This window comes from Engraulis encrasicolus, chromosome 18, assembly GCF_034702125.1.
Source record: "Engraulis encrasicolus isolate BLACKSEA-1 chromosome 18, IST_EnEncr_1.0, whole genome shotgun sequence".
NCBI classification, from domain to species: Eukaryota; Metazoa; Chordata; class Actinopteri; order Clupeiformes; family Engraulidae; genus Engraulis; species Engraulis encrasicolus.
In genome coordinates this window covers 5,276,228-5,288,727 of record NC_085874.1, presented here as the reverse complement: position 1 = coordinate 5,288,727, position 12,500 = coordinate 5,276,228, and the positions used below count along the sequence as shown (strand labels likewise).

Here is a 12,500-nt window from a genome sequence, read left to right as displayed (position 1 = left end):
TTTCAGAGTCAAATATTGGTGCTACTGTAGTAACTCATACAAATCAGACAAAAACGTCTGGTCCTATACAAATGGACAAAATGCAGTAACTACGTCAACACTGAAACTGAGAAAAAGGCCTTCAAAGATTTAGTATTAGGTTGGATTTGCAAATTTGACAGCAATATCTCTAGAATGGGACGCATTTAAACCATAAGGCTTTGTCACAAGATAAAGGCGATGGGAAGAAGTCAATTTTCAGTCTAATCTCAATTTTGACAAAAAATGTAATAACTACACTTTGCCTTGTAGGGCAGTATACTTTGCACTATGTGATGTTTTAAGGAAGAGGTAGACCACACACAGACACACATTTCACACACGAATAGACACAGACTGACATGCACCAAAATATCCTTATTATTATTATCACGTTTCATCAAATTATCACATTTCCTCACAGTTCTGCCTAATAATCTTCACAGTGGGGACCCTCGCGTAATTGAGGCAGGGTGAGGCGAGCATGCGGTTCTTCTAATGGAGAAGATACAGTAGTCGGCTAATAATACTGCTCCACCTTTTATTATTCCCACCTCCTAGTAAGGTCAAGGCACTACCATAACAACCATACAGCTACCATGACTAATCAGAAAGTAAGGTAATGGAAAAGGGGAAAACAGGAGAAAACAGAAAGCAACACATTTTTGATTTGTTATGTTTTTTGTTTTTTTTTACAACACATTTTGACTTTATATATTTATATACTTGTATACATTTTTTAATTGAGCATTTGAGCAGCGTTCCTAAGTAGCTTCTCCACGTGAGCATCAAGGGACGTGTGTGTGTGTGAGAGAGAGAGAGAGAGAGAGAGAGAGAGAGAGAGAGAGAGAGAGAGAGAGGGAGGCCCCTCTGGGCTTTATCTGCGTCTCTTCCCATCCTGTCATGTAACCGTTAAATTATTCTTCAAATTGCCTTGCCCATTCCCCACAGGCTCTCTCCCTGCCTTGCGCAGATGAATTAAAAATCGCCTGCGTGCTTTCAAGCGGCGGGAAGCTCCCCTCATTTTGCTCACGTGAGCTCAGTACAGAACTATCTCTGTCTTTCTCCCTCTCCCTCTCCCTCTCTCTCTCCCTCTCTCTCTCTCTCTCTCTGTTGCTCTTTCCCTCTCTCAGCGTGTTTCATTTTCATCAGATGTGGCTCTTGATTAAGCGCGAAGGCAGCGGCGGTGGCGGAGCCCGAGTCTTATCCACAGAGAGCCAGCACGGCGCGGCTGGCAGCCTGCAGCCCACCTGATACGGCTAATGAGCCGTTTGAAGACGGAGATCAGGTGATGAAATTAATTGAGTGAGTGTGTGGAGTGCTTTGGCAGTGGAGGAACAGAGGGGGTGGGTGAGTGAAAGAGGGCAAAAAAAAAGGTGACACTGGTAAACTAAAAGTTTGAGAGTGACTTAAGCTCACTGTTCATCGGTCCCAAGAAAGTGCGGCGCACTGCTCTTCCAACATTTGATTTTGATATGGTTTTGACACAAACTCGCATAAAGGCGCTGATGTCTGCTGACGGCAGCTGTTCATTACAATTCAAGTCTATGCTGTCGAAGCCACTTGTTAAAATCTGTACTGCTGTATCCAGTGGTTGCCATGCTTTGTTTGCGGCACACCGTGTTCCACAAGTGTGCAGAGGGCAAGTAAAAATGTGGGGAAAAATCGAAAGTACCCCGCCGTGCTGTTGGAACTGGTGCACAGAGGCCTTTCGAGAGCGATCCAGCTCTACTGTTGCTGCCTGGGTTAATACACCACAGGTGCACTGTACCACCAGAGTTGTCAAAACAAAAGTAAAAGTAATTCCTGATGTAAGTACAACACTGGCACATGATATTACATAGCTGTTACATCATTTACTCCATTGTACCTAATGAGGTAGATAGACTGTGTTGTTACTGAATAACACTAAAAACCCACCATGAATTTCATCCGACGAGCGCAGAGTCAGCAGATTGTAAGACAAGTACACAGTTCACAAGTCTACTGGTTACTCAAGTTACCTGTGTTGAAAGGAAATAGCGTTTTTTACTTTTATTTTTGACACCTCTGTGTACCACCTAAGGCCACAATTACTGCGACCCGGCATATAAGAAGTTGCTGACAAAAAGAAACGATTTTTTTTTAAAATGGCTCAAAGGACTAATTTAAATGTGTGATTTAATTTTATAGGTCAGGTATGAGAAACATTAGTTTGGACCTAGGCGACCTGGCTCTAAACAAGTCTGTTGTGTGTATCTGAGTGTGAATGTGTGTGTGTGTGTGTGTGTGTGTGTGTGTGTGTGTGTGTGTGTGTGTGTGTGTGTGTGTGTGTGTGTGTGTGTGTGTGTGTGTGTGTCTGTTTGTCTGTCTGTCTGTCTGTCTGTCTGTCTGTCTGTGTGCATGAGTGTGTGAGTGAGAGAGACAGAGAGAGAGAGAGAGAGAGAGAGAGAGAGAGAGAGAGAGAGAGAGAGATAGAGAGAAAGAAAGAAAGAAAGAAAGAAAGAAAGAAAGAAAGAAAGAAAGAAAGAAAGAAAAAGAGAGAGAGGGAGAGAGAGCGAGTGCATGAATTAGTGCGTACACATGCATCAACGTGCACGTGTGCCCCTGATCTCTGCCACTGTACTGGTTTAGACGTACGCATCACAGACGCAGCCTCTGCAGCCTCTTCTGTTCTGTCATAGCTTTGAGATGAGAGAAAGCTACTGAACTACAAAGCAAAACACCCAGCTACAGTACACTTCAACTCAATGCTACACCATTTCAGCCAGAGCAGACAGCAAAGTAAAAAAAAAAATTGGGCTGTCAATATTTCAGAGTAAACTTACGTCAACCCATATAGTAGAGTGGTAATAACACTGTGGAGAGTCAGATTACAGTGACATGAGAGTGGATTAAAAAGTCAGTGTAAAATGCTGCAGGTGGCCAGTGTGATTTAAATTCTACAGTTCTCAATATTCACACAATTCAGAGTAGAACTAACTCTGAAAAGGTTACACTGAACAAAGATTAACAAGAGCAGTGTTTTTGAGTGGGACCAAATGTAATCAGATATATGAGAATTATCAACACTAGTATTTTTTTCTGTTTGAAACCCCCCCAACACACACACACACACACAAACACACACACACGCACGCACGCACGCATGCACGTACACACGCACGCATGCACGTACGAACGGAGGCTGTTTTGTTTACTTTCTCCCTGTTGAGATCAGACTTTGAGGACATACCCACACAGATCAGTGGCCAGCTAGATCCACCACCTCACCTCTCCTCTCTCGACAAACAACCGTCAGGATGGAATACCCATGAGCAAAGGAAAACAAACGACAACACAAAAAACACAGTAGTGCAGCAATACTCAGCGGCTGACCAATCCAAACAAGGGAGACAAGCTTTTAGGGCAGGATAGATTTTAGGAAATAGACTGGGCAGGCTGTTTGTCTGTCGGTCTCTCTCTCTCTATCACTCTCTCAGGGCAGTATGAGCAAACTGGACTGGACTTTCTCTTTCAATATCTGTCTGTCTGTCTTTCTCTCTCTCTCTCTCTCTCTCTCAGGGCTGTATGTGGGAACTGGATGTCCTTCTGTCTGTCTGTCGGTCTCTCTCTGTCTCTCTCTCTCTCTGTCTCAGTCTCTCTCTTTCCTTCCCTCTCATTCTCCATCCCCTCTCTCATGCAGGCTTGTATATTTCCCCAGCTTGTTGTCATAGCAACGCACCACTCAAGGACAGGCTGGCTAAAAAGAATGCCCTTCTCTTCTCCCGGGTTGGATAGAGGGGAGAAAAGAACACTCTCGGAGGAAAAATATAGTGAGAAAATAGAGTGTGGACGATGGTCGATGAGGAATAAAGGACAAGATATAACCTCGAGAAAACATGAACGAGGGTAGAGATGGAGAGACAGAGGTGGAGGACTGTGTGGGGAGGAGATGATTTCCTGGTTTGAAAGCCGCATAGAGTAGTCAGTCATTGTGCTGTAGGGAGAGCTGAAGGAGAAATAACATATATGAGAGAGAGAGAGAGAGAGAGAGAGAGAGAGAGAGAGAGAGAGAGAGAGAGAGAGAGAGAGAGAGAGAGAGAGAGCACAGGCAGCATGTCTGAAAGACTTTATGGTCTCTGGGGAACACAGAGCGAGATAAATCGTAAAACTAACCTCCTGGGATGAAAATGTGTGTGTGTGTGTGTGTGTGTGTGTGTGTGTGTGTGTGTGTGTGTGTGTGTGTGTGTGTGTGTGTGTGTGTGTGTGTGTGTGTGTGTGTGTGTGCGTGTGCGTGTGCGTGTATGTGTGTGTGTGCGCATGACAGAAGGTTGTGGTGTCACGGATGACACCAGACAGATGGGGAGGTTGACATTATCAGCCTGCATTTAAAGGACCCGCCCCAGGCCCCAGGCCCCCGACAGCAGACACCTGCAGCGCAACACAAGCCAGTGAAAACTACACCACTGCTAGCATTTAGATTTAAATTGCAACGACTGCGTTTGTGGTGTTTGTTTTTGTTTTCATGATGACTTGACATGCGTACATGTTGCTTTTCATTTGAAAGGTCTTCAGGTATAGTGAACTTTTCATATGTGATGATAAAACGTGCGTCTCATTTCCTGAACCTCACCCATTTCTCTCTCCAAAACATTTCCTGTAGGTGCTTCACCGCCACTGTTAAAATAAAGGCATAAAAAGCCAAAAAAAATATGTTCAATTGTCCACTCTCCTATCAATTACAGCATTCTCAATAGAGAGATTGCAAACGGTCAACTTTGGAGTGCAACGGGTTAGCTGAGGAGCATTAAAGATTTGAACTGGGACTGTACTGTATGTGATTTGGTGTGTGTGTGTTTGATGTGTGTCTAGGTGTCAATATACAGTACCATACATGCACATCTAATCTGTGTCTGGACATGTATTATGGATCAAAAACAGAGAAATGGGAAGAGAGTTAGAAAACAGCCAAGCCTTAGCTTCTGCTTCTTCTCAACTGAAGCAATCCTCAGTCCCATATCCATAACTGAACACGTACAACCTGTAAGTCTCAAGGCCCTCCCCTTGAAAGCCCCAATACTCGTGAACAGGCTGATAATGTTATCCCTAGCAGCATCAACTAAAGAAAAAGGACATACACACATGCACACACACGCACACACACACTCAACAGCAACAGCAAAGAGGATACAAAACCCCAGTGATTCTCTTCAACCAGAGGTTTGCACAATGCTGGAGAAAATCTCAGTATAATGTGCTAGGGGACGGTGCCCTTGGATATTGAATACCGATAGCTCCAGCCACAGCTGGTCGATGAGTTAGACACTAAACACAGAGAGCTCTATGGTCATGGCCAGTTTACTCTGCACAGTAAAACAATCACCTCTTTAGGTGTTGAATTAACACTGCCGTTTGGACTGTGTAGCACCATGGGCTGAGGCAGAGGGGATGCTGCTGTTGAAGATGGGTCCCCTGTGGCTTGCTGGTCTTTAATGCAAAGTCATGAGGCACCATGTTTACATCAATGGATCAAATACACTCCATCTTATAATAATAATAATAATAATAATGAAAATAATGATGATGATGATCATTTTATTCATATGGCATAAAATCATACATAGCATGTAGCTCTAGGTGCTTAAACAAACAGATTAAAAAAGCAACAATCAGAAAAATTACTTAAAACCAGCTATACTATTATTTGGGAAAAATCTGGTGCCTGTCTTATGTCTAACAGTCAGTTCAAAGTTTCGGTAATTGTGTTTAGTGTTTGTGAAATACCATACATAAATACATGAATTGATAAATAAATATTTGACCTTTTCAGGGGTGCTGTGGCGTTAAGCGCAATTTATGGGAAGCTGCCCATGTTGACGAGGTTCTAATCTGGATTAGCTCTCAAGGCAACCAAATCTCTCTTCTCAATTCAAGTTGGTTTTATTGTCAATTTCTTTACATGCACTGGTCATACAAAGAATTTGAAATTACGTTTCTTGCTTTCCCATGCAGACATAGACTAATCTAGGTAAGGACATAGACAGTATAGACATAGACAATACTCATACATGGACATAAGACAGTATGGACATAGACAGTGCTCTCCTCTACCCTCTTTTGCTGTTGGTTTGACCAGCTCAGTTTGGTACTAGTGTGTACTGCTAGGACACACTGTACTTACTGTGAGGGCCTCTGCACACCAGTTGCGACAAAGTGTGGAGCACTGCTCTGTCAATGTCCAATTCCACTGTTTTCAATATAACCCTGCACATCGTCTACCAATGTCCTGCCAATGTCCACCAATGCCGGCGGCCGATTACGGGAGGGCTCTATTTTTGTCCGAGCCAGCCATTGTTTATCCACGCTCTGCTGTGATGAAATTGACCATTCATTGTTTATAGCACGTCTGCGCCAGTGTGCGGGGGTAACCGTTGGAACAGATAATGCTCCGCAGGGCGGTCGGAACCGGTGAAGGGAGGCCCTAAGATGTCCCCATTTGTGTCTATTACACTGTAGCTTTTTCGAAGTTGATGATCTATATACAGTGCCCTCCATAATTATTGGCACCCCTGGTTGAGATGTGTTAAAAGCCTTAAAATAAATTCAGTGTTTATTGCAGAAGAATACTGTCACACTGAAAATTGTAGAAAAATGTAGCCTTCAACTCAAATGAATTGTAAGAAAATAAAAAAATCCCTGACTAAAAAATAATTATTTTTCATTAAATCACCTGTTCCACAATTATTGGCACCCTTAACAATTCCCAGGAAATAAATATAATTGAAGCATTTCTGTCATTTCTACAGTAGTTTACAAAGTTTACCAGAGTATGTAGGAACATTTAATTAGTAATTCATCACTTCCTGTTTCCCTGGGGTATAAATATGACGTGACACCGAGGCCATTTCTCTTATCCACTCTTAAACATGGGAAAGACAAAGGAACACAGCATACAAGTGAGGCAGATGTGCGTCGACCTTCACAGGTCAGGCAGAGGCTACAAGAAGATTGCCACTCAACTGCAGCTGCCCATATCCACTGTGAGAGGAATAATTAAGAAGTTCAAAACAACTGGAACAGTGGTAAACAAGCCTGGACGAGGACCCAAGTTTATTTTGCCACCACGCACAGTGATGAGGATGGTAAGAGAAATCAAAAGATCTCCAAAGCTCACTGTTACAGAATTACAACAAATGGTAGCATCCTGGGGTCACAAAGTCTCCAAATCAACCATCAGGCGCTGTCTACACGCCAACAAGCTGTTTGGGAGGCATGCACGGAGAAAACCTTTCCTCACTCACAATCATAAACGCAAGCGTCTGGAGTTCGCCAAGCGGTATTGGGGCTTCAACTGGGACCGCGTGCTTTGGTCAGATGAGACCAAGATTGAGCTTTTTGGCAACAAACACTCTAAGTGGGTCTGGCGTACCACGAAAGATGCGCATGCTGAAAAGCACCTCATACCCACTGTGAAGTATGGGGGTGGGTCAGTGATGCTGTGGGGCTGTTTCGCTTCCAAAGGCCCTGGGAACCTTGTTAGGGTGCATGGCATCATGAATGCTTTGAAATACCAGGACATTTTAAATCAAAATCTGTTGCCCTCTGCCCGAAAGCTGAAGCTGGGTCGTCACTGGGTCTTTCAGCAAGACAATGACCCTAAACATATGGCCAAATCTACACAGAAATGGTTCACCAGACACAAAATCAAGCTCCTCCCATGGCCATCTCAGTCCCCTGACCTCAACCCCATTGAGAACCTGTGGGGTGAGCTGAAGAGGAGAGTACAGAGGAGAGGACCCAGGTCTCTGGATGATTTAGAGAGATTCTGCAAAGAGGAATGGCTGAAGATCCCTCTTTCTGTCTTTTCCCATCTTGTGAAACATTATAGGAGAAGATTAGGTGCTGTTTTGTTGGCAAAAGGGGGTTGTACAAAATATTAACACCAGGGGTGCTAATAATTGTGACACACATTATTTGATGTCAAATAATTATTTCTTTATGTGGGATTTTTTCCCCACTGAATAAATGCACTTGTATTGAAGGTTGGATTTTTCTCTTTTTTTCCATTAAGGTCCCATATTATTTAGAAAAAAAATAAAATAATTGGAAGCTAAAAAACACATCTCAACCAGGGGTGCCAATAATTATGGAGGGCACTGTATCATTATGGATAAAACACTTTGAACAGCCCAGTATACTGGACCACTGTGTGCACTGTTAGGACAACACTGTGAGATGTGCCTGCTTGTTTCTGCTGTACCTTTTTGATCTGTGAGTAATTTTGGATAAAACGCTTTAACCAGGTACCAATGCCAGGCTAAGGACACGCTGTGGGATGTGCCCGTTTGTGTGTGCTGTACCTTTTCCAGGTTGATGTCTGTAAATTATTTTGGATAAAACGCTTTAACCAGCGTGTCCAACTAGGGAATAGAAACACGCTGTAGGATATGGCCGTTTGTGTCTGCTGTACCTTTTCGAGGTTGACGATCTGATTGCGCTGGCGGTCGTCCAGGGCCTGGCTCTTGTTCTGCAGGGCGCCCCTCTCCTCCTCCAGCCGCACCACCTTGTCCTTCAGGCGGCTCTTCTCCGACTCCAGGTCCCGGATGGCCGCCTCGTGGGTCATCTGGGTGGCCTGCAGGCTGCCGATTTGACCTGGGTAAGAATAACATTTGATTACTATTAGATTAGATTATAGATTAGATTAATTTTATTTGCATACCCAATGGTAGATTGGATGGGTGCAACGAAGTGACCTCCACTCACACAAAGCAGTTATGGTAAACATATTTTAGGACATACACACAACATTTGACATATTAAAAACCTTTTCCCATTGGATAATTGTCAAATTATACCCATGTATGCATATATATGCAGACACACACACACACACACACACACACACACACACACACACACACACACACACACACACACACACACACACACACACACACACACACACAATGAAACAAATTTAGTGTGATAATGGCTACAGATATGTGCTTCAGGACAATAAGGTAACAATCATAGCGTAGTGGCAGTCACTTATTCCTCCTGAAAAGAGAGTGTATTACTTTGTCTCATGGCTATTGTCCACCGCCACCATGACTGTGCGTTTTTCAATCTCCCACGCAAATGCAACTAAAATATTGATGTGCGACCACCCGTGACCGAGTGCAGTGTTGTGGAAAGCCGCAGCTGAATCCTGTGTGGGCTTAATGAGACGTGATCTATCCTAACAGTCATTCTGCTCTCTGTCTTCTATCCAGACGGTCTAGTCTATTTTTCCTCTTTCTGTCTCCTGTCTGTGTCATTCTCTCTCCCCTTTCTTCCCTCTCTCTCTCTGTCTATCTGCACTGTATCTTCATCCTTTGTTCACACACACAAATGCTTGAACGCTTCCTAGGGCTCAGATACAGTAGTACATGATGGATGATGGCACAGCCCATTCTCAAACAAATGACAAGGACAACATAAGGTTTTTTTTCTGCCTGAGCGAATACATACAAAAACACAAAGGCAAAAAAAAAAAACCTTAAAAAACAGATGCAAAAAACATTCCGACCTCTTGAACACTGACAGGTAGCATCATGTCTAAGATGGAAAAGGTTTCTCAGGGTTCAAGTAAAACAAGACTGTGCCCTTGTACAGTAACTGAAATGAAAATGTGCCCCTGACTAACAGCTTTTACAGTAAACGTACAGTATGTTTATCAGTGTGAACAATTCTACTGTGTGCCATTCAATCACATTTGCAATTCATCTCTTTTAACGGTGATGACATTAAAATCACAAGAAATGATGATGACACCATCTAAGGCACTTCTTCCACCATGACCAGACACATCCAAATCTTTTATCATATGGCAAAGTGTGGTTCTGCCTGACTCTGTGCTTATTCTTTCACCCCTGCACAGTTTGGTCTGTGTGCAATAAATATTAAAAGGAATAGTATATTAGGAATTTGTAAGATGTCTGCACTTCTATTAAGTTGTCAATTCACAAAATGTGCTGTAACAGGGAACTGGGCCTATACAATATACAGCAATAAAATAACAACATTTAGATGATTACATCCAATAGATTGTATTAAGTCTTCTGCTTACAGGGGTGAGATGTTTGGCCTGGAGGACTTTGAAGAGGGCACATAGCTCACATAAAAAAACACCAGCTTATTAACAGCAACAGCAAAACCCCAATGAGATTGCTCAGACCATGAAGCGAGCGTAACCTATGGATCACTCAGCGGACACAATACAAATGCAGTATCATTGTTTTGGCAGTTAATTCTAGGGAAATCAAATTGAATGTGATAAAAACAAAGCCCAAGTTAACAGATCTACCACAAACTATGCAAAACATTTTACAATGGCATGACCGGTCTACCCTGCCAACCTCATAATGACACAGCACTCAGGTTGTATTGGGCTTAGACATGAATCACCCTCCAGTGCCCCCCAAAGTCTGTCCATTCCATCAGGAAAAGTGAACAAAACATGACACAGGCGGGTGCATTATGGAGACATTTAGTACATTACACAAAAGTACATTACACAACTTTCACAAAAGGAGACAGATAGCTACCTCTCCAATCAATAGCTAAATGCATATCGAAGGTACAGTAAGGGGCTCAAAATATAGAGGAAAGGCAGAGGCTAGATGTCATTTACATGTAAGTAGTTGCTTTAGACTATGTAGGGGGGTTTAGGTTACAATGAGCTAGCACTGTTTTGCACATCACAGACAAGAGTCTCAATAATAGTGCAAGGACAGGGCCTGAATGACATGCAGATTGGACCATTTAGTTTGGACGTTTATTATTAATAATGGCTTCACATAGTACACTTCTCATACAAAACCAAAAAGACAAAGTCCATGTGGAATAATGACCATTTTCCCGGAGACTTGTAAATCTCAAGCAACAACAATGCGTCTTACAGAAATATGGTCTGCATTTGGATTTTGCGCGGTACATAATTCATTAGTTTTCTTTAAAGAGGGCTGGCGGTTCATTATGGGTAATGGCTGCGTGCACTGAGGAGGGAATTAGGAAGCCAGTGGCAAGTACGGAGGGGGATAACCTCGAGATGAGAAAACAAAACCTTGCGGGTGACAACATTAATTATCACCTGTAACACACCATTAACATTTCAAGACAGCAGAAAATGGAATCAATGATTGCTAATTACGGACTGGGGGAATTACCATTACTTCTAATTTACCCCGAAAGTGTTGCTGTTCGCGACAGCTCAACAGAAAAAAGAAATCTTTGACAGGCATGACCTTCCTTCATTTGAACTGTGCATTATGTCTAATCTATATTATTTAAGGCCTTTTCAGCATTCAATGAATTAAGTAAAAATAGGGAAATGAAGCAGAGATTTTAAAATATATATACATGTATCCAGGTTAAAGAATGAGAATAAATTCTCTGACCAAGGCACTCCAATTTAAAATGTCTCTATTTGTTTGACAAGTCCTACATGGACATATTAAAAACAAGGCCCACGCGTACCGGCATGAGTGCCTTCTTCAGGGCACGGTCAGAGAATTTATTCTCATTCTTGAACCTGGATACACAATACCTTGGACTGAAGAGCACCCAAACCCAAAAAAAACAACAAACTATCTGGATAAGAGCACGCCATACTCTACAAACGTTATATATACTGTACATGTATGTTAACATTTTCATGTCAAACAAACTGTGCTCTACTGCAGTCTGAAAAAGTACTGAAAGTGAATGATGATTACACTGACTGATGATATGTAATTGTAAGCCAAAATGAATGCCCTGGTGGGATCCAAATTAGGCTATAATTTCTTGCACAAAGGCATTGATGAGTAATGATAATTACAGCAGAGATTTGCTGGCAATTTAATTATGTCAGAGGCAACAATACAGGGATGCGTTTCTCGAAAGCGTAATTTTGTTAGCCAGTTAACAACTTGGGTAGTTGTCGATGGGAAATTGTATTGTAAACTACAAAGTAACTAACGCAGTTAGCAACTATGGCTTCGAGAAATGCACCCCAGAGTTGTAAGTCGATGTAGTTCCTCCTGTCCTTCCCTGTTGCTAGTGGCCTTGTGACGCAAGGCGAGATGTCACTGATGATCCACATTTTATTCAACATAGAAGAGAAGCACTGTACAAACAGCAGGTAAAAAGGAGTAAGCTATGCATACCTGTATTGTTACCAAAATAAAAAGGTAAGAAAATTATTTATCATGCATTTCTCCACCACAATCCTGCACGCCGCATCATAATACAGTACATCATCCAAAGGTTGGAAAAAGGTCACAGGCTGTTTCACGGGTCAGAGCACAACAGCTGGTCCAAGGCTACCCTTTCCGTACTCTTTTAACCTCAGGGCAGATTCCTCATTCCGGACATGTTGGCGCACGCGCAAACACACACACACACACACACACACACACACACACACACACACACACACACACACACACACACACACACACACACACACACACACACACACACACACACACACACACCAC

General features: G+C 42.7%; 1 protein-coding gene across 3 annotated transcripts in view; it reads right to left on the bottom strand.

Moving 5' to 3' along the window:
• The window catches only part of fam184ab (family with sequence similarity 184 member Ab), a 219,695-nt gene that overhangs the window by 117,102 nt on the left and 90,093 nt on the right, over nt 1-12,500 (bottom strand). For all 3 annotated transcript variants that reach the window (XR_010038917.1, XM_063222858.1, XM_063222859.1), the window contains exon 7: nt 8,450-8,631. Coding sequence is in view for 2 of the 3 variants with exons in the window: in XM_063222858.1 (XP_063078928.1) it covers nt 8,450-8,631 (182 nt within the window). In the remaining variant the exon portion in view is untranslated. The remainder of the gene's footprint in view (nt 1-8,449; nt 8,632-12,500) is intronic.